Below are 20,916 nucleotides of genomic sequence, written 5' to 3' on the forward strand. Positions count from 1 at the left end.
ATATTATATACCACTAAAATTGGAAAGTGTGTGAACCAATACAATAAACACCGTTCCACCAATATATTTTACATGTTTATTTGATGTTTTATTTTGCATTATCATAGTAGCAGGAGAATTGAATGGAACGTCATGAACCATGTAACAATTAAAGATAGTGGGATGACATCACAATTATACTTTGTGTGAGAATGACATCATAATTGATATAGGTTGTACATTGACACTCCAGCGCACAACGTGAGGGATGAGCAGAAGGAGGAGCACAAGAACCCAGTGGACAGATTCCAAAGATGAGAGGAAGCATGTGAAAAAAATCTTCAGGTCCGACAAAGAAAGATAGTAGAGTTGCTTTATCCTAAAATGAATGACAAGCAGACAGAACATCAAAGCTGAGTCCTCACAGGCTAAGCTGAGGGACCTGATGGAGTTTGACCATCATTGGGACGGCAAAGCCCAAACCCAATATCTTAACATGCAGGACTAGAAGCCCAGAATTGAACCAGGAACTTTTCCATTCCTAGATGACCGCTCTACCATCCTGAGTGGCCCTCTTTACAGTTTCACACCCCCTTTGTCCCCAGCCAGCCTCTGCAGACTGCTCACTGACCCTTGGTATGCATCATAATGTAATAATACATTGGTTCGAATTTTACAGATTTTAGATTAAAGTACTGCAACACAGTTACTTCCATGTTCCTTCTATTAATAATCAAGGAGTGTATATAACATTTATTTTATTCGTACTAGTCCAATGACAGTGGTTATCAAATATAATGTATAACTACTCGGCCTGGGCTCTGACTTACAAACCCTCAGTCTGCATGATGCAACTCCCAAACTCCCAGAGAAAAGTCAACGTCTTTTTTCTGGAACATAAGTTTTTGCCCCTCTGCGGCTTCCGTAACTGACTGTGGGCGTGGCCACGACATGACCTCTGCTTGAGGACAGCCTGGACTATCAATGGGAAGACAGAATGCTGCTCTCCAGCCAATCAGCGTCGCTGTTGTTCAGAGAGACGCACGCGTTCTGCTGCACTTGCGCGAGAGGTTGCGGCGTGACTCGCGTGGAGGAAGTGTAGTCAGTGACAGCACCGCTCCTCCGCCGCACCGGCATCTTCCAACAGCGGACTATTTATTCTCCCTAAAATGTCCTGGCTGTTCGGCCTTAACAGGGGGCAACCCGAAGCCCCTGCCGGCCTCCCCGGTCCGCCTCCGCCACCTCCACCGCCGGCCGGTGGCTCCAGCGGCGGCGGAGATAAACCCAAGGACAAATGGAGCAATTTCGACCCGACCGGGCTGGAGCGAGCAGCTCAAGCGGCCAAGGACCTCGACAAGTCCGGTAAGTACTCCATGTAGTTGGGCAAACTTCTCCATGTTACACCGCTGCTGTGATTATAGACCCGTGCGCGCGCTCCTGTCACCGGTGCTCCGGGGACGGAAGCCTCTGTTCTGTAACGCGGTTTGGCACCATGAATGAAGTGTTCACCTCATGACCCCTATATTTGACATGGACCGTCACCTACCTACTGACCTGTTTGCTTCTTTGATACATGACAGTAAGAGGAATCATGTAATGTGAAGAAACAACCATCAGATTTGTTCATTTGCCTTTGAAGGAAAATATATCAATGATCTGTATGGTGTGTTTGTCATTCATTACTAACTCTCGTGTCTAATACTGTCCATATGCCATATGTTCAGATTAAGTGTGTATAACACTGTAATGCTCATGGAGCTTTGAAAGTTCACCTTCCACCTTATAGTCATGACACTCAATCACACAGTAAATATGGAATTACAGTGAACTTCATCTAATGGAATGAATACATGATGTTGTTGTTTCCTCTGGTCTGTTTTCAGGTCATGCCAAGGAAGCTCTGGATCTGGCTCGCATGCAGGAGCAGTCCACCCAAATGGAGCATCAGAGCAAAATTAAGGTACATCAGAAACAATCCAGCCTTTTCAGACATTCACACGGACACACACTCAGACACACACACACACTAACGCTCTCCAATTACAGTAGTCAGATTGGACAATTTGATTACATCGTTAAGCCCTGGGCCCAGTTGTGTATTCCTTTGTGTGTGTTTTTGAAGACTCTTGATTTGGAGTATAATACATTTGTGATGTTGTTTGTCGTTGTCACAGGAATATGAAGCAGCAGTGGAACAGATTAAAGGCGACCAGATACGAATCCAGGCCGAGGAGAGGAGGAAAACAATGAGTGAGGAGACCAAGCAGCATCAAGCGGTGAGAACAGAAGGGTGTGATGATGATGATGATGATTAAAATAAGAAGATGCTGTCAGGTTTTCAGTCGGGCTGCCGCACTGAAGTAAATCAGAACACAAAGGTTACAGCTTCTTCTCTGTCCTGCCACAGAGAGCTCACTTCCAAGACAAGCTGGCCAGACAGCGTTACGAGGACCAACTGAGGCAACAGGTGAGGTCATCGCCTGCAGTGTTAACCACAAATATGACTGAAGCACTCTGCTGATCCCATTGCTTGTGTCTCCTCCTCCTCCTCCTCCTCTAGCAAGCCCTGAATGAGGAGAACCTTAGAAAACAAGAGGAGTCAGTACACAAGCAGGAGGCCATGAGGAAAGGTATGAACTCATCACCGCACTGAGACACACACTCCTGAAGTATTATGTGTGTGTGTGGTTTGGTCTCATCATGTGTCATTGTGTCCGCAGCAACGATAGAGCACGAGATGGAGCTGAGGCACAAGAACGAGCTTCTCCGCATCCAGGCCGAGTCCAAAGCACGAGCACAGGTGGAGAGAGAGAACGCCGACATAATCCGCGAGCAGATCCGCTTGAAAGCAGCCGAGCACAGGCAGACCGTCCTGGAGTCCATCAAGTGAGTCCACACTGACTCTTGTATTAGACAGGATTGTGTGTTTGGTACGTTTTGAATATTGTGTAACCCTGATTGTAAATGTGTTTGCTTGTAGGACGGCAGGCACGGTGTTTGGAGAGGGGTTCAAGGCCTTTGTGTCAGACTGGGACAAAGTCACAGCCACGGTGAGAACACATCCCACTCTGCCTGCTCCACAGTTATGGGAACAAACATGTAAGAGAATCGGTGTGACTGTTGTGTAATGACCCCATGTTGTCACCAGGTGGCGGGCTTGACCCTGTTAGCGGTCGGCGTGTATACGGCCAGGAATGCCACCGGCGTGGCGGGGCGTTACATTGAGGCGCGGCTCGGGAAGCCGTCACTGGTGCGGGAAACGTCCCGATTCACCGTAGCAGAGGCCATCAAACATCCGGTCAAGGTAGTTCGAGAGGAAGAGGAGTCGGTTTCTATGATTTTACCCATGTTATCATCCTGGAAAAGTAAGATAACCTCTCTTTCCCTCTCATTCCTCCACTTAGACTGTCAAGCGGCTGAGGAGCAAACCCCAGGACGCTCTGGAGGGCGTGGTGCTCAGTGTGAGTGCTGCAGCCACGTCTCAAACACACACACACACACACCAGCAGCATGAGACACACCACGTACACACGTTTGTCATTTTTAATCCAATATCCGTGCTTATCTCCGTCTTTTAGCCCTCCTTGGAAGAGCGTGTGCGTGACGTTGCCATAGCGACAAGAAACACCAGGCAGAACCACGGCCTCTACAGGAACATCCTCATGTACGGCCCCCCAGGCACAGGAAAGACCCTGTTTGCTAAGGTACAACAAAGAGCCACTGACTCTTCCTCTACTCTGTGACGCTCTGTGACATTCTGTGACGCTCTGTCTCCACTGAGCAACTTTCTCTCCTTTGTGCTGAATAGAAACTGGCAATGCATTCTGGGATGGATTACGCCATCATGACCGGTGGCGACGTGGCACCAATGGGCCGGGATGGCGTGACGGCCATGCACAAAGTGTTTGACTGGGCCAACACAAGTCGCCGTGGGTACGATGACGTCATCTTATACACGTTTGACTCAAAAACATGGATCTATGTTTTCATTATTTTACTGTAAGTTAATTTGTTTGTTCTGTCACAGGCTGCTGCTGTTTGTTGATGAAGCTGATGCATTCCTTCGTAAGAGATCCACTGTAAGTCTTTACAAAATACACTTCCTTTACTGTGTTGCGCAAAACTTTTCTCGACTTTGATTTGACCTCTGCAATCTTCTATCTGACCTTTTTGTAGGAGAAGATCAGTGAAGAGCTCAGAGCCACTTTGAATGCTTTCTTATATCGCACTGGAGAGCAGAGCAACAAGTGAGTGCTTTACTTCACACTGTACATTTAAGACACAGAAGATAAGAAGATGCCTGTCTGAGCCCGTCTAACTCCCCACAGGTTTATGATGGTGTTGGCCAGTAACCAGCCGGAGCAGTTTGACTGGGCCATCAACGACCGCATAGACGAAATAGTGAACTTCGCTCTGCCCGGTCCCGATGAGCGCGACAGGCTGGTGCGGTTGTACTTTGACAAATATGTGCTGGAGCCGGCCACTGGAGGGAGGCAGTGAGTACAACACACACACACACACACACACACACACACACACACACACACACACACACACACACACACACACACACACACACACACACACACACACACACACACACACACACACACACACACACACACACACACACACACACACACACACACACACACACAGCTGCACTAACAATGCATACTGCAGACAATAAGTAAAAGGGTTTTAAGAAGGGCTTGCAACTAATGACTGTTTTCATTATGAATGTTCAGAGATTTGGGGACACACAGTAATTGAGCTGTAAAAACACAAAATAAAGCTGTGTAATTGTGTTTTGTCTGTGTGTGTGTGTGCAGGAGGATGAAGCTGGCACAGTTTGACTACGGCGTAAAGTGCTCTGAGATTGCAAAACGCACAGTGGGCATGTCGGGAAGAGAGATTTCCAAGCTGGGTGTGGCCTGGCAGGTATGTTCGCTGTTGTTGTTGTTTAGGATTGATGTATTATTCTTAATCAATTGATTCATAGATTTGTATTTGGTAGATGAGTGAATAGAACATGTGTGCTGTGTGTTCTTGTAGGCTGCAGCATATTCCTCTGAAGATGGGATCCTGACAGAGGCCATGATTGACGCTCGAGTTGACGACGCTGTCAAGCAGCATCTTCAGAAGATGAATTGGCTGCATGGAGAGGGGGAGGACGCAGAGACCAAGACCGCAACACCTTTTTCAGCCGGAGCAACGGCCAGTGAAGGCAAAATTGGCTTCACTCTGCCCCAGACTGAACCGCCGCAGGCTCAGGAGGTGATCGAACCAATCCTGGAGAAAGAGGCGAAGCCAGAAGGCGAAAGTATCCAGCCAGAGGTGACGCCATCCGAATCTGTGTTTACAGAGGAGCCTGCTGCTCCCACTGCAAGTGACGGCAAGATGGAGAAGGAAAGCAAGACTGAAGCTTCTCCTCCAAAAGATGGAACCCCAGTTTGATTAGAAGGTTTACTCAGTGGGGCTCCCTGGATTAAAACTAAATGAATTGTTCTGCCTCTTTCACTGATCAGTGAGATTATATTCACAAATCTGACAGGTGGAGTTGGAGGTGTCTTCATCATAGAAGGTCTAATCAGAAAAAAAGAACCACACAATGACTGTCATTCATTATAATATATTGTATGTAAAACTGTAAAAGTTTACTTACCATGGAAACCATACAGTATGTGTGTGTGTGTAATTATAAATGTTGTGCACTGTGGGATGTCTTGGAATGATTAAATGAGTAAATGTGTTTTTTATAAACAGTAAATGCTTTGATCTTTCTTACATTTTGAGTTGTGGTGAGCTCATATGTTTCAGCCTAATTAACCCCACAGCTGCTGCTTTTAATTAAATTGACCACAAACTAAATGCAAACAATAATCAAGTCATACTTATGATTGCAACACTCCATTTGTGTCCCAGTGCCCAAACAATATTGATGATTCATTGTATGTGGAGTTCTGCTGCCACCTAGTGCCCACATATACACATTGAATGAGTTTGTGATAGGTGGAGTTTGGAACCAGCAGATGAACTCTACTTGATTCCACTCGACACAGAAGCAGGTAACTGTGTTGATCGATGAGCCCTGAACCTTCCTAGAGATAAATCTGACTGAGGTTAAGCCCCAAGATTACACCTCTTATTGATGCACGAGGGACTTCATCTTGGATATCATTGGTCTTTTTCTCTGCTGTCAATCAAAATCCCTCTATCTACTGTATGATCTGAGGCAAAACGTGGTCAGCTGCATTCTGAGCAAACCGATGAGTAGGAAAATGTGATCATTTCACTTTGTCCTAATTTGAACAACTCAGTCTCTTTGGGACCTCTGGAACATGTGAATTATAATCACTGAGCTCAAATGTATACAGCTGATATAAACTCAAGTGGTCTGTGTTTATAACATTGCTCACATTACTACACTGTCTGTTACTTACTAATCTCCTGTCCTCACTTGTTACTCCCAAAGGCTTTGATCAAATACTGCAGCAACACTAATGTCTAAACCAGATTGTCCATATAGATCTGTGGGTAGCTAAACTGGCTAATAGCTGCAAATGGTTAATTATGACTCAGTCATTTTCATTCTTAATTTGAAACAATGCCATAAGATAATAAAGACTCACCAAGTGCTTAAATGTTCTTTTCTTTAGTGGATTTGTATGTACATACAGAAAATCAGGCACTCTGAGCTTAGGCTCAATTTCAAATAATTACAATGCATTAACATTTACAAAAGAAAAGAAAATACTATGCCCTGAAAAGACAGCAAATCAATGTTTAAATATAAATCAACACAATGTTGGAAATACATCGGGGGGAGCACATGAATGTCTGTCTGGTTATTCATCATAAGCCCACCCACTTAGACTAAACTAAAACACAAAACATACATTTTACTCAATCCTCCTCCCCATGTGATCCCAGTAAATTAACACTATGCCCATTCAGGAATAAAAATCTGAAATATATACTTATGAATTACAAATAATATCTGGAGCAAAAGAAGAGACGTTCATCATCACACTGTACTATCAAAGGTTTGTTTGAGCAGGGGATGAGGGTCTACGGTTCTCCCTGAGGAGACATGGTTGAGTGATTTCACTGGACTGGGCTGGAGGGACGGCCTTGGCCCGACCTTGACCCAGTACAAAAAGGCAGAGAGAGAGCGGCAAGTCTGTCCTCTGCATAGAGGAAAACACTCATCTCTGAGGTCCTGACTCAAAGCTGAGAGAGAGAGTGAGAGTGTGTATGTGTGTGTGTGTGTGTGGCTGTGCAGGCACACGATCTGTATGGTGGTGTCAATGATTGAGGATGAAGTGTGTGTGTGTGTGTGTGTGTGTGTGTGTGTGTGTGTGTGTGTGTGTGTGTGTGTGTGTGTCTCTCTCTCTTAATATACTATTGTTTGTGTTTATTGCTTAATGCTATTGTGCGTCAGTAGAAGCAGACGGTATGGAGAAAAAGCCGGTTGCTCTTCTCCTCAAACTCTTGTAGTAGTTCATCGATTTCATTCTCCATATCGTCTGTGTGCTGGATCTGCAGGAGGAGGAAGAGGAAACATCAGGCTGCACATTCTCAACCAGCAGACACCACTGAGGCTGTGTCACCATATAAGATGTTCTTTCATCATTAAAGCCTAAACTATAGTATTCATTCCTATTATCACATTCTTGTATTAAACCATGCATTTGTTGCTGTTTACTTCCTGCGCCCCACAGTGCACAGCAGCAGACACTCACACATTGACACAGTTCACAGATGAGGAAGGCGCCCAGCGTGGCTTCCTCATGGTTATCCTGGATGTCTACGTTGATGACGTGCACAGGCTGGAAGGTCTCCTGCTCTCTGGAGTTCAGGTCTGAGGAGCACAAGAGAGGGAGGCACATGATCAGAAACATAGACCTGCTGTGATGATAAACATCTCTTGCTAAGCTCTCTGATACGTCACGGTTACTGAGCTCTCTGTTCCTAATTGCAGTCACTGATCTTTATTTGAGAATATGCAATGGTTCAGTGGTGAAAATGTGCTTGGACAACAACAAAATCTGTATAAAACAAGCAAAACTTTCTTACAGGGGACATGAATTCCCAACTACAATGCTGCTGTGATGTGTTTGAGTCTCACCCTCTAGAACTTGGTCATAAACCCTCTCCTCACAGGTGATGACAAGGTCAAACGTGTCCTTGCAGTTCTGAAAGCGCTCCGGCCTCGATTTGATGCGTTTGTTGCGGTGCAGCATGTGCAGGATGCCGTTCTGTGTGTATCTGAGGAGTGTCAAGTTAAGGAACACTGGACGAGCAAAAAATAGAGAACAACGGAAGGGAATACAGCACAAACGGGACTTCAATCATGAGTTTCAACTCCAATTCAGTGGCAAGGCACACCGATTTCTGAGTAGAGCCTGACACTGAGGTCACACGTGATAGGGACTCATAACGCCTGCTGTTTAATAGCGGCAGCAGTTTGTACTGCAGGTCACAGCGCCCTCTGGTGGAGTTGAACAAAACTACAGTTTTAGTGGGTGGAACAAGCAGAGGGTGCCATTTTAGGAGCTTTAGCCATCCTGACGCCAACAGCCCACAAAAATACAGTTAAAGAGTTATGAATTTTGTCTAAAATCCCTGAGTTTTAATGTCATGCAAAATCAGAACGCTACAGATGAGATTTGAATCAAACTGTTCCATTTTCTACTCTGGTCACTGGGCAGCTAGTTATCAATTTGTAACAAACGTAAAAATACACTAATAGCCTTCACAGCTGCATAAATTAACTTGCACCTGGAATCTAACACCTTTTAAAGTGCTTAAGTTTTAGTAAAACTTGCAATGTGTGGTTTCTATTGCAAATGAACCCTGGATCGCTCCGAGGCCACAGTGTGGTGGTGTTATGCAAAGGGTCTCCAAGTCATCTGGTCAGTGTTTGTCTGGTTCTGCAGGGTCACATAAATCATGTTTCTGTAATGGACATGTCATGACGTTAGAGAGCCTCTCCTCTTACCACTTAACATGACAGGGAAGGGTTAATTTAATTATAACCACGTGCCAATTTAACATGAATTCAATTAGCCTGAGTCATACTTAGTACTGATCAATGGTTATTTGACGCATACATGTAAAAGCAATTCTGAGAAAGAAAGAAATAGTCCTTGAGGTATATCCTAAATTGCAGGTATAATTAAGGTGTGGCCTGAGGAAAGGTCTCATAACTCATGACAGCATACGCCCACAACAGACTGCATAAACAAAGCTAGTGATCAAACAAACCCAAAGTGACTGAAAGATTGTATTTGCTTAACAGTACAACCTATTGCATCACAAATAACAGACAGATATGGAGACTGTGACTGAACATTAAAAACAACATTGCAGGCCCAGAAAAACATAACCTTGTCACTGTGCCGTCTGCACTGCAGGTTGTTGCATTTCAAAGTGTGTCACTCTCTCCACCCCATGTTGTGTAGCTAACATATATGAGTTACCCGTCCACGTGTGATCCTCTGGTCCTCTGTGCCATCGGGCTCGCTGGAACTCGGACAAACATTACCTACATTTGCTGGTCATTCACTGTATGTATGTGTGTGTGTGCAAAGAAAATGAGTGAGAGAGGGGATACAGTTCCTTGTCCTTGCGGACCAAGTCGTTGTACATCTGTTCATATGTCGTTTTGAAGTCATACACATTTGGCTTATCCGGGGCAGGACCGGGTAGCTTCACATGAGACCCTGTCCCAAATGAACGCACATCAAATCCTCGTTTGCTGCAAAGAGGAAGGGACGACAGTTAATGACATGGCAGCAACACAAGAAAACATTTAACAACATCGCAGTGCACCAATCAGCATCTTGACATTTAGGAATTATTAGGTAGCCTAAAAAATTAAACCCCTTTGGACGATGAAGCAAATGAGAGACCCAACACATTACTGATCTATGTCCCGGCACACTGACGCACCGAGGAGGGAATTTCCAGCTCGTCACTGCCCTGCAATGTTCCTCAACCAGACTAACTGTACTAATATGCCCTGTGAGCCCTTTCTATCACTAAAAAAAAAGAGAATAAGCTTGGTCTTCACTCCAGTTGTACACGGACGTCCACATTAGTAAGATAAATAATAAATGTAGACAGAAGGATCCCGTGACGCTGTAGTGGGTGAGGCGGAGTTGTTGCCCGGCTGCAGTTCCTCTTTTCCGGGGTATTCTGTACAGGGGGCGCTCCTCACAAAGTGATGGGTCGGAAAAACTACTTTTTAACAACTTGAGGCTGGTATAGAAAAGAGCCCACCTATGTCAAAGATTCTTTATGACAGTTTTATTTCAAAACACTGAAGCATAAACTAAAACCCCGGTCAGGACGCGACATATGAGGCGCCGCTGCTCGGTGTACCACTCCCGAGGAACGTGCCCCATTGTTAAAGCTCTGCGGAGGCCCGACGCGCTGTCACCATGGCGGCCCGGCTCGTAAGAAAGCAGAGAAAGCCCCGGTACCCCACGGAGTTCTGGTTCAGGTGGATGTTGGGTTCGTTTTCCCTTCTTCTTTTCCCGGCGTTTCGTCTTTACCTGAGGATACTGTGCGCTTCCATACTGCGGTTCTGGTTGCTCGAGCACACAACCGCCACACGCAGCGGATGGCTCGGCATCGCGGCTCCCCGGTAGAAAACTAGTAGATGGATAACACTGAGTTTTAGGCTGCTAGTGGGTAATTAGAGTGAGCTACCTAATACTACCTAATAAATAAGACAAACGCTTCGTTGAACGGAATTATGTAACGATGCGAGAAGAGGCACTACACTGCGAAGAAGTCTTCTTGTCGAAGCAGGAAGCTAAAATGGCGGAACTCCGTGAGCAGAAGACGGCTTTATGAAGCGAAGCTGTGAGTGGGCGGGGTTACGTGTTTCGACGCGTTTAAGAGTCATTATGTGAAGTTCAACAAATACAAAGAATTATTATTTTGACATTATTTACACACATTTTTATTTACAGACAAAATTTATCAAACCTGCACACCATTGGGATGTTATTAAGTCTATCTGAAATTCCAATTTGATCAAAGTTTTGATTTGTGAAACCTGCAACCCTTTAAAAAAAATCTTTTTTAACGTATATTTAAAAAAAAAGTGTAATGTATTCTATCCTATGTTATTATTATCTGTGTCAAGATATATATGTTTTATGTATTATCTGATTCCGTTTTTTTATACTTGCACTGTAATTTCTCTGGTTTCTTTGTATTGCTCTATTTTTTTTTATAAAGTTCAACCCCCCCCCCCCCCCCAGACTGTTTTCATTTGTTATTTATTCATTCAGCATCTTTTAGACTCTTTAAATCTTATGAATAGCCACACAAGCCACGCACCACATTTAGCAAACATAATACTAAATCCTTTAACTATTTTATTACATTCTTACCCATAGTTTATACTACATTCTAATCTCCCTCCATTATTGATTATTTGTATAAGTATGGTCATCCATATGCTCTCAAGTTTCTCTTCTCGTACATATTAATAAATATGCTGTTATCTCTATTGCTTCCATGTTTCTTGTACCTTATTGATATTTTTAGAGTACATATATTACTTATTTGTTTTTATATATATTTGTTTTGGTGTGCTTCAGTGTGTTAATCCCCCTGCAGGGATCATTTACAGGTTCACACATTCAGATTTTACTGTTATAACTGATACATATATGACACAACTCACCAGAATTTCTCTCAATGGAAAGCTTTTAATTCCTGTGTCTTTGACACTTGTTTATTGTGTGAGACAGAACAACAAGAAGAAATTACAAAGGCATTTTAACTCAGACACTGACACAGTATTGACAGATTGTAGACCAGACTGGTATGGCCTCCCTCAAAATCATGAAAAGACATAACAAAAAAAAAAACTAGATGGTGGATAATTTATGACTAAGTCACATTGCAATTTACACACTTTCACTGGTGTTGTTTTTTTTTTATACCATGGACCAACATGGACATGACACTGTGTGACACATTACATCTCTGCTGTTCCAGGTACAGTCAAGCTATTTCATTTTTTGTATTGCTGTGTAAATGCTGCCAACATACAGGCCGACCGACTCACAGACAACCTAAGACAGAAACATGACACAGTGGTAAACTACTGTGCGTTCTCATTTTACATCATTGATCCCTTTCGTTCAGTGCACCGTCGCAGAGGTTTACAAGGCCTTATTTGCATTTTTTTCGAGCCACTCCAGATTGTGCTTGAAATCAGTCATCCCTGGATGAGTATTTGGCTGACCGGAACTTGATTATTATAAGCAATGATTATCTAAGAGTGTAAAATTAGTTGTGATTATCAAGAGTTGATAAATGTGTGTGCAGTGTGAAATCAGTGAGAGTGAGAGCGATAGGAGTATGTGTGCTGTGTCGCCGGGCTCATGATGTTTTCAGTGATATAGGCCACTAGCAAACAAATGATGACCAGCATCACACAAATAGCTCCCCCCACTGTTGTCATGGCAATCACAATGTCCTGCATCCCAGATGGTGGCAGGGTAAACTCCACACAGTCCCCTTGGTCTGTACGCTGAGCTGGGTCTGATCGGGAACGCAGGCAGATGCGGTATGGGATGTTTTCATGGAGCTCAGTCAGGAGAAAGTCTCTGCAGCCAGATCCCAGATGGACGCCAGCGCACTCAAACTGAGTGTAGCTTCCATTCCACCAGCATCTCAACTCATAGCCTGCCTTCCTGTGGTGTCGGCCATTGAAAACCGTGTGTGACACTGGAGGTTCTTGTCCTTTCAAATCTCCCCCAATGTCCTCAACTCTCCCCTGCTCGGCTGCAGTCTCTTTCGTCTTTTCGCCTTGGGCAGCGATTGCATATCCTCCCTTATGTGTCCACTGTAACAGTACAGTGCCATTGCTGTGAATATTTGCCACTAGTGTCCCCAAAGAAACCACTGTCCTGCAATCTCCCCGGGGACACTTGTAGCCAAGCTGCGTGTGTCGAAAACAAAGCGGACCCCCAATGCCTCCCTCAGTCACTCGGTAAGCACACAGTGGTGAGACGCCTTCATCTGGGCCCCAGTTCGGTCTGTCGGACCTTTCGGGTATCACAGTAGTAACATTGTCTCTGCTGGTGTTGAGGTTGTTCACGTAGGCTGGTTGAAGCTTTGGTCTCAGCCTGCTCCCATGTCTGTGGCTGCCAAATGTATAGTTGGAATGGGTGCTAGTCTGTTTTGTGGGTTCACCCAGATTATTCCTGCCTCTGACTTCTGATGGGGATGTTGATGAAGCTGAGCGGCCGTGAGTTGTGCTGGACCCACACCCTTGCTGTAATGTGCACAGTAGCACTGCCGAGAGGGCGAGCAGTGATGGTCGCTGTTGCCTTTTCATCTCACTTCCTCCGGTCGATCGCTATTCACACACACAACACAGTGAACCAGATGGGCGATGGCTTGATATCTGCCATTAGATGAGCAGTTCTGCCTCAGCGCACACGACGGCGTCCGCGTGTAAAGTGGAGATCGCGTCCATGAGCGAGAAGATGCATAAACGACGAGAAAGAATCAGGTCAGTGCAGCCAGTTGAAGGGAAACCGAGAACGACCTTGCGCGGGATAAACTGGTTCGAAGCGCGGCGAGATTGACGGTGAACTTCATTTAAAGCATGCGGTCACTTCATTGCATCGTCCGATTCATGCATGAATGTAAAAACATCTTACTTCTCTCAGTGCGGACGCGGCTATCGTGCCATCAGTTTGTCTCTCTTCTTCCTGTCTGGATTGACGCAAGGCTTTGATGCCTGCTGTGCGCGAGTGCACGTGGATGGGGAGGGAGCGCGCACTGGGAGCGTGCACGCGTACACACACACCGAATACTTGGAGTCATCGTCAGTCAGTGTGAGTCATCGTCCCACTCAGCGCTTCAAGGGTCTGTTGATGAGGGAGTCAATATAGGCGTGCAGAGCGATGGAGACCTGATGGTTGGAGGGCTTTCACTCCCCGGTGGCGCCACCCACCTTCAGATCTCCCACATCCACGCAGGTTCAAATGCAGCTATAGTGTTATATGTGCAAAATCGCCCACGGCAGGAATAAAACAAGTCTATAAACAAGACTATATACTGTGTGCACCCTGTTCTATAGTAAGCAGATGTTCATCAACTGGCAACCTGCACCCCTCTGCATGTCAACATGTCATACACAGTTGAACTAATTGTACTGATCGATTGTTTCTAAAAGGAATACATAGTCAGTATAGAATGGAGAACTGCATTTTTAGTCTAATGATGCATTTGTGGTGTTCTGATGCAGTGCCACCAAAGATATTAAGCAATGTAAGCAGCTAAATCAATCATTTAATAACTCTAATTGTTATTGTTCGACATTGAGATCCTCTAAATTATTTACTTGAAAGCATTTGACTTCTCAATCTTAATTTCTAAGTGGGTCTTTATATTTTCACAAATTTGTTATCCCATTACTAACGATTGTTCATTTAGTTTCAGCTATATCTAATTATTTAAAAAGATACTACCGAGTGAATAATAAATCAATTGTATTCCACGTAGTGTTTGCAATTTGAAGGGCTTTTAAGAGAACAAAACATATCCTGGAACAAAAAAGTGGGAGAAATCTAGTGTTTTGCTGTGATCGTATTGTTCTCCAAGCTCACGTTAGTTCGTTGTAATTAGTGATACTTTTATTACAACAGTGCTGAGGTGAGAATATTCCAAGCCATGACTGTCTGCTCCCAGGAGAGAAACTTGGCAACTCAGCAAAGAGTCAGTACCAAGAGAGAGTGTTAAAAGGCTGATTAATAAGAGGAAAATGCAGCATCAGGAGGACCGTCTCTGTACCACATGTCCCTGATTGTCCCCACAGGACAACATGGCTGAATCTGTCTCATCTGCACTTATACGCAATTGTCTGACACTGGACCTTCCTATCTTTCCATATGTGTCACATGGGACACGGGGCAATGAAAAATAATAAAATATCAGAGCATCCGTCGGTTGAAAAAAACAACGACATCTCAGCCTATTAAAGAAGTAATAAGGTGTTTTCATAAAATGTAGTTAGTGATTATTACTATGAATTATTTAATCTCATTTCTGCAGTTGGCCTGTGAAGCAGAACATAAATGTGGGAAGAGTCAGCTTTTGCCGGGAGCAACAAGTTGTTGAGGTAAATTGACCGTGAGCCCGGTCAGCAAAGATGAAGCCGCCGAGCGTTCTTTGTGATGAATCAGTTTGTGTGTGTGTGTAGATATAAGAGACCGTGAGGAATATAAGCAGGATGCATGTGAAATGTGAAGCTGCGCTGTTAAGCAAACAGTAAGATACGTACAAACTATGTCGCCATGCAGAGGATGAGGACATGTCAGAGCTCCTAACTATAGATGCTGTTTTGTTTGGGCTCTTGGTCTTTTCTGGCATCCTGGGAAACATCCTGGTCATCCATGTGGTGAGATCACACACAACGTTTCATTTGTTAATCAAGTCAACGGTTTGTTGAGTCTATTTTCTGGTTTAGTCTTTTCCTAAACGTGTCAGTGTTGCTTGTCTCGTCTTCTCTCTCAGGTGCTCCAGTCCGCCCTTGACAGTCCGTCCAGGCGGCTCCCTCCCTCTGACACCATTCTGGTGCATCTGTCACTGGCGAACCTGTTGACTTCACTCTTTCGTACGGTGCCCATCTTTGTGTCCGACCTAGGCTTGGATGTGTCCTTGTCTCCAGGCTGGTGCCGTGTCTTCATGCTGCTGTGGGTTTGGTGGCGAGCTGTGGGCTGTTGGGTGACTCTGGCCCTGAGCGCTTTCCACTGCACCACTCTGAGACGCCAGTATGTGGCCTTTGGACCTCTGGCACAGCAGCGGGAGAGGCGGCGGGTATGGATCACTTTGGCGCTGGTGTGGGGAGCGAATCTGGCCTTCTCTCTTCCAGCGCTGATCTATACCACCCATGTTCACGGCAACGCCACGGTGGAGCTGATGGTGATCAGCTGCACCACCAGGCCTCTGCTGGGTTGCATCTGGGAGTTCCCCTCCTCTGAACAGGGCTCAGCGTTCGCCTCCACCTCACTGGCCCTGAATGAGGTGTTACCCCTAGTGCTGATGGTTTGCACCAACCTGGCCACCCTGCACGCTCTGGCCAAGCACATTCGGGCCGTCACTGCCGGGGGAGACTCTGGAGGGAATCACGGCGAACTAGACAAACATGTGGCCACTGAACGCAAAGCAGCTAATGTAATCATGTCACTGGTGTCTCTGTTTGTTGTCTGCTGGGCTCTACAGGTTGCTGCAGTGACCTACTACAACCACGATGGGGGTCACCACGCTGAGGGTCTGCTCACTGTGGCCCATTTCTCTGCCTCCCTGTTTGTAGGGTTCAGTCCCATGGTGGTGGCTCTAGGACATGGCAAGCTGAGGAAGAGGATCGTAGGCATGTTGGAGGGGTGGACCAATGTTGTAAAACGCTGCACTGAGGTGACTGAGGACGACAACGAATCACTTCAGACCACAGAAAAGAGCAGAAAGCAAACTGTTTTTGCAGTTCAGAATGATAAGGAAGTCATAAAGGTACAAGAGAGTGTTAAAACAAAGAGATGATGGCGGTAAAATCTGAATAACATAACATTTTACAGACAGTAACCTGGTGCATCATCCACTCTAAACCTTTTTTATTTCATGATTACTTTGTTTAAGTGTTTAAAGTGTTTCATTTATAACAGTGACAGTGGAAAGTGAGAATGAGATATGTTGGCTGTGACAGAAATCATTGGGGACTTGGGCAGATACTCTTGAGCTCTGTAATCATTTTAATAATTTTATCCAAACCCAGAGTGCCATTGCTGCTCATCTGTTCTCTCCTGTTTGTATTGAGTCGAGGTGCATTCAAATACACCACGGAATCTTTTAATCGCATCTGTAAGTAACCTAAGATAACCCAAGACAATGTCAGCAGTCGTGAGCAGAGTTTAACATATACCAACCACCAGTGAACACTGTGGTCCACAGACTGCTGCAGAACAAAACCCTCCCAAAGATTCTTAAGGGAATGTAAGAGATTTAAATGCTTAGTAGAATACTACGCTAAAGTGCCTTTAATAAAAATGAAATGAATCAGTGTGTGGATTGAGGTCATTGTTCACTTTTCATGTTCATGACTCTGAACTCTCTGAATGTCTTTATGAAGGTGATCTATATAATTGTGTATGATTGTGTTTGATGTATGAGCGCAGACTTTGAAGAAGAACAAGGGAAACCACGAAGAGCAACAAACCATAATGAGTAAGTGATGGTGAAATTTGATGATGTATGTGTATATGTATCAAACAACAACCTGAATATATTCTGTTTCATCAGAAAACCAAGTTCCTTTCACTGGAAGCAATGAGTTCAATTTAACCCTCTGAGGTCACAGCTTATATGAGCTTGATTTTATTGTATTTATTCTGTGCTTTTTGATTTGTCTTTATCCAGTATTGACACAAGGAGGTTGTTTGTGTACATTCTTTAGCTGTAACCAAGAGTAACCAAGAGCATTTATCCAGCTGCTGTTCTTAAGCATCGGTCTATGTCTAAAATGTTATTTTTATTTACTGCAACTCAGTGTGCCTGCTATTTTGTCCACTCCTCTGCTCACTACTTTGGCATCCACACACTCTTCCGTGACGTGCACAATATGTGAAAGGCCCCTTAGGGAGGACATGTGCAGTGTACAGCCAGTAGCATTGGTAACAACTTTGATACATGGAGTTTGACTGTGGATTGGACCCTAGGACTATTTCTGACCATGTAGAGCCTTGAAATGTCTTTAATGGTTAATGTTATCATTAACCAGAGCTGCTCCTCCAGTGCTTCAGCAAAGTGAAGTGTGGTCCGGGAGCTCTGTCAGTGACTGAGCACAGATTTCATGAAAGACCGCAACCGCCTGTGACCAATTGCCAGAACAATAGGTGACATGGCAATGAAGATAATGTTGGCAAAACGAGCAACAACCAGAAGAAATTCAGCCGAGGAGCCACGGTTGTAGTTGAAGTAGTTGACAGAAATAATACTGGTCCCCCAGGATGCAATGAAGAGCATGATGAGGGCCAGAATCACCTGGAGAAGAGGCACAAGGAAACAATTAGGGACACCCAGCTGTGTCAGATGTGATGTGATGAATGTATGTTCATCTTGACTTCAATAAAATACAAATATTCAGGGAAATATAAACGTTTCCTTCTCCTCACCTTGGCTGCTCGTCTCTCAGCTGGCACCCGTTTAATGACAGGTGCATCTTGCACAGAGCTGCGCACCCGGCCATGAGTGTAGAGTGTATACAGGGAGCCGATGTTGGTAAAGGCCATCAAGATGATCGGAAGTGTTTCATGGATCACCATGGATGTGGTTGCATAGGCCAGGCCGTTGTAGCTGGAACGGAAGTTCCACACACAGCCCAACAGGGGGCGTGTGGTGCTGCTCACCAGCATCAGGGTCTGGGAAAGAGGTCATAAAGGAAGAGGGAGGCAGAGTATAGAGGAGAAGAAGTAAAACGCATTGCCTAATTTTGGATGGCTGTAGTTGTTAGTTACCTCAGCTAAGGATTTTTTTTGGAATACTTTGCATCCAAATAAGCAGTTTAGAGGTATTTCTGAAGTTAAAGTTTTGTTGTCAGGATTTATACTTGTTTATACTATACCCCTCACCTCTGTGCTGTTTGAGTCCCCACTCGTGGAAAAGACATAAGCAGGGATAGAGTACACGAAGTTGAGAAGCCAGATGAGACCTAGACTCAGCATGAGTGTTTTGGGGCCTTGAATGTTCCCAACAGTGGGAGCCACACGTCTTAAAGTCTGGAAGTGGAAGGCACTGAGGAAGAGTGTGGACCACACATTGGCTGAACGGAGCCACACCCAGACGCCCATGAGGAACTGGCACCACTCTTTGGATGAGTACAGCTAGAGGAGACAGACACACATTGGTCCAAAGGTTTTGCCTTTACAAATTCTATCCAGACATTTTTTAGATCTTGCCTTGAATATTATTGTATGGTATCCATGACTGAGCCATGTGGTGCTGCAGTAACTCAGGGTGCCCTGCAGGAAGAGCCCCATTGCCAGGTGACTGTAGGAGCACCCCAGCCAGCACCAGGAGGCAAACATGATCACAATGAGACACACGCTCAGCTGCTAAAACCATTAGGATGGAACAAGGGCCCACAGGAGTGACGGTGACTCATGATATTATGTCATCGTTTGAGCCAAATGTGACAAAACTGCTAGAAACTAAAAACGAAACTGAGAACTGCAGAATGTGTGCACTAATCATAAAACATTTTCTCATTTAAATTGACCAGGATAATTCTGATTTATGCCACAGATGTGATTCTTCACACAGACCACCTGAAGCTGAACTGAGACTATCCAACAGATATGATGATGATGATGATGATGATGATGATGATGATGATGATGATGAGGAGGAGGAGGAGGAGGAGGAGGAGATACATGCACAAACATGTATCCTATGTGCAAGAACATATTTGCCACTAATGCATGGGGAGTAAACCTAAGCAGTACTGATGCAGAATATAAGAATACTGCATGAAGCCTTGTTCATATTAATAAAGTCTTTTCCCCTCTAGGATGGACCTTTTTTGATGACCACCGTTTCAGTGAAAGCCCTGCTGCTGGAGGTTTAATCGACACCATACTGCAGTGTTCTAACAGCCTCCTCTGTGGCCACACTGGGTTAGTGCCCACATGAGGCCCTGAAGTCCATGGACAAGAAAATGACTGTGCAGTTAGCATTTACAAGGCAGAGAGGCTGATTGCTGGCAATTTATGTTAGATCTTTATCTTTTATCAGGCAGTGCTGTGTTTGCATCTTCCCTATGTAATATACGAGGAAGCACAGGACCAAGCAGAGCCCAGAAGGCAACATAAACATGAGCGATCGTCCCATTAACATGCAAACAGGCTTCTGCAGAGAGGTGTAACAAATATAACTGATCATCTGCTACATTTCTTTATAACAAACAGATTTTTTTTTGTCTTTTATAGACTAAAATTAAAATCCCAGTTTATGTGATATGAATGTGTTTAGGTGTGAAAGTGTGCAACCCACTCACTGAGCTCTGAAACCGTGAAACCCCTGAGTGGTTATCAGTAATAACGGCTCTGGGTGTTTCAGAGCTCTGCACTTATAGACTTATAGACTTATAGACTTATAGACTTATAGACTTTCACCACCAGATAAAGCATCATAGACTACGTACCTCCAGTCCCAAGTCGGAGATAACCAGCAAAGAGTTCCTCAGTGCAGACACCAGCAGGTTGGACAGAGCCATGTTGACAATAATCACATCCGAATTTCGTCCCCTGCCTCGGTCCATCAGTATACTCTTTCCAATTACCCCGATCACAGTGCCATTACCCAGAATCCCCATCCCCACCAGAAGGATGTAAAAGGCAGTTTGTGTTGCGGACACAGAGACACGGAGTCCCATCCCCACAAGATCTTCTTCTGACACCATGGTGGCGTCCATTCCAGCAATCCCTCTCTGGGAAGCAGATCACCAACCAACCATCAACCAATTACACAGTATAAAGACTTCATATATCAATTCTTCTCTAACTTACTGTTCCAGGCTGTGCTTTGGATGAAGGTGGTCCTGTCTGTGTCATTATGACAAACACTTGTAGATGTTCTGGTCTGGTAGAGGTTGTCAGATCTCTTAGGAGGTCACAAAGCACTACTGTTCTGCCCTGGGGAACACAAGCTGCATCCTAACAAAACACAAGAGATTAATCAGTTTGCCTTGTTAAAAATGTCTGATTCTCTACGTCATCACAAGCAGAAGCCTGTTTGTCGATGTGGGGTTTTAGCAAATAAACAACTAAGGTCATTCTTCTGTCGACATATGTTTTGTTGTTCAGTGCCAGATTCTGTAAAACATTTCCAACAAGAAATGTGTTG

General features: G+C 44.7%; 5 protein-coding genes across 5 annotated transcripts; 2 read left to right on the forward strand and 3 right to left on the reverse strand.

Moving 5' to 3' along the window:
• The first annotated feature begins 1,046 nt into the window (after positions 1 to 1,046).
• atad3 (ATPase family AAA domain containing 3) lies at positions 1,047 to 5,760 on the forward strand. The gene is made up of 16 exons (XM_076147206.1): positions 1,047 to 1,341; positions 1,863 to 1,939; positions 2,154 to 2,255; positions 2,387 to 2,446; positions 2,540 to 2,609; positions 2,700 to 2,865; positions 2,960 to 3,029; positions 3,128 to 3,283; positions 3,384 to 3,440; positions 3,558 to 3,683; positions 3,788 to 3,912; positions 4,007 to 4,058; positions 4,156 to 4,226; positions 4,308 to 4,475; positions 4,812 to 4,920; positions 5,035 to 5,760. The coding sequence occupies exons 1-16, from the start codon at positions 1,149 to 1,151 to the stop codon at positions 5,434 to 5,436; spliced, it is 2,004 nt and encodes a 667-aa protein (XP_076003321.1). The 5' UTR covers positions 1,047 to 1,148; the 3' UTR covers positions 5,437 to 5,760.
• An 858-nt stretch (positions 5,761 to 6,618) lies between these two features.
• Positions 6,619 to 10,827, reverse strand: ssu72 (SSU72 homolog, RNA polymerase II CTD phosphatase). The gene is made up of 5 exons (XM_076147207.1): positions 10,542 to 10,827; positions 9,599 to 9,742; positions 8,111 to 8,250; positions 7,725 to 7,843; positions 6,619 to 7,521 (listed from the first exon to the last, which is right to left on the reverse strand). The coding sequence occupies exons 1-5, from the start codon at positions 10,619 to 10,621 to the stop codon at positions 7,420 to 7,422; spliced, it is 585 nt and encodes a 194-aa protein (XP_076003322.1). The 5' UTR covers positions 10,622 to 10,827; the 3' UTR covers positions 6,619 to 7,419.
• Positions 10,828 to 11,702: 875 nt separating this feature from the next.
• Positions 11,703 to 13,764, reverse strand: fndc10 (fibronectin type III domain containing 10). The gene has a single exon (XM_076147292.1). It carries the CDS (start codon positions 13,349 to 13,351, stop codon positions 12,344 to 12,346), a length of 1,008 nt encoding a protein of 335 aa, XP_076003407.1. The 5' UTR covers positions 13,352 to 13,764; the 3' UTR covers positions 11,703 to 12,343.
• Positions 13,765 to 15,334: 1,570 nt separating this feature from the next.
• On the forward strand, positions 15,335 to 16,560 carry ora4 (olfactory receptor class A related 4). Its single transcript, XM_076147367.1, has 2 exons — positions 15,335 to 15,421; positions 15,538 to 16,560. The coding sequence occupies exons 1-2, from the start codon at positions 15,335 to 15,337 to the stop codon at positions 16,558 to 16,560; spliced, it is 1,110 nt and encodes a 369-aa protein (XP_076003482.1).
• An 851-nt stretch (positions 16,561 to 17,411) lies between these two features.
• On the reverse strand, positions 17,412 to 20,494 carry LOC142996355 (olfactory receptor class A-like protein 4). Its single transcript, XM_076147327.1, has 4 exons — positions 20,216 to 20,494; positions 18,645 to 18,896; positions 18,189 to 18,434; positions 17,412 to 18,057 (listed from the first exon to the last, which is right to left on the reverse strand). The coding sequence occupies exons 1-4, from the start codon at positions 20,483 to 20,485 to the stop codon at positions 17,845 to 17,847; spliced, it is 981 nt and encodes a 326-aa protein (XP_076003442.1). The 5' UTR covers positions 20,486 to 20,494; the 3' UTR covers positions 17,412 to 17,844.
• Between the last annotated feature and the right edge of the window lie 422 nt (positions 20,495 to 20,916).

This window comes from Genypterus blacodes, unplaced genomic scaffold (genome assembly GCF_046128005.1).
Source record: "Genypterus blacodes isolate CSIRO-AG114 ecotype Tasmania unplaced genomic scaffold, CSIRO-AGI_Gbla_v1 ptg000037l_1, whole genome shotgun sequence".
NCBI classification, from domain to species: domain Eukaryota; kingdom Metazoa; phylum Chordata; class Actinopteri; order Ophidiiformes; family Ophidiidae; genus Genypterus; species Genypterus blacodes.

Excerpts from the sequence above, each read along its gene's own strand:
- ssu72 (XM_076147207.1), bottom strand. The coding sequence starts at position 10,621 with ATGCCGAGCCATCCGCTGCGTGTGGCGGTTGTGTGCTCGAGCAACCAG. Across the intron at positions 7,844-8,110 it reads TTATGACCAAGTTCTAGAGG|ACCTGAACTCCAGAGAGCAG; the intron begins GTGAGACTCAAA and ends TGTGCTCCTCAG. Across the intron at positions 7,522-7,724 it reads TCTGTGAACTGTGTCAATGT|ATCCAGCACACAGACGATAT; the intron begins GTGAGTGTCTGC and ends CTCCTCCTGCAG.
- ora4 (XM_076147367.1), top strand. The coding sequence starts at position 15,335 with ATGTCAGAGCTCCTAACTATAGATGCTGTTTTGTTTGGGCTCTTGGTC. Across the intron at positions 15,422-15,537 it reads ACATCCTGGTCATCCATGTG|GTGCTCCAGTCCGCCCTTGA; the intron begins GTGAGATCACAC and ends CTTCTCTCTCAG.
- atad3 (XM_076147206.1), top strand. The coding sequence starts at position 1,149 with ATGTCCTGGCTGTTCGGCCTTAACAGGGGGCAACCCGAAGCCCCTGCC. Across the intron at positions 3,284-3,383 it reads CCATCAAACATCCGGTCAAG|ACTGTCAAGCGGCTGAGGAG; the intron begins GTAGTTCGAGAG and ends TCCTCCACTTAG. Across the intron at positions 3,684-3,787 it reads GAAAGACCCTGTTTGCTAAG|AAACTGGCAATGCATTCTGG; the intron begins GTACAACAAAGA and ends TGTGCTGAATAG.
- LOC142996355 (XM_076147327.1), bottom strand. The coding sequence starts at position 20,485 with ATGGACGCCACCATGGTGTCAGAAGAAGATCTTGTGGGGATGGGACTC. Across the intron at positions 18,435-18,644 it reads GGGACTCAAACAGCACAGAG|ACCCTGATGCTGGTGAGCAG; the intron begins GTGAGGGGTATA and ends CCTCTTTCCCAG. Across the intron at positions 18,058-18,188 it reads CTGAGAGACGAGCAGCCAAG|GTGATTCTGGCCCTCATCAT; the intron begins GTGAGGAGAAGG and ends CCTCTTCTCCAG.
- fndc10 (XM_076147292.1), bottom strand. The coding sequence starts at position 13,351 with ATGAAAAGGCAACAGCGACCATCACTGCTCGCCCTCTCGGCAGTGCTA.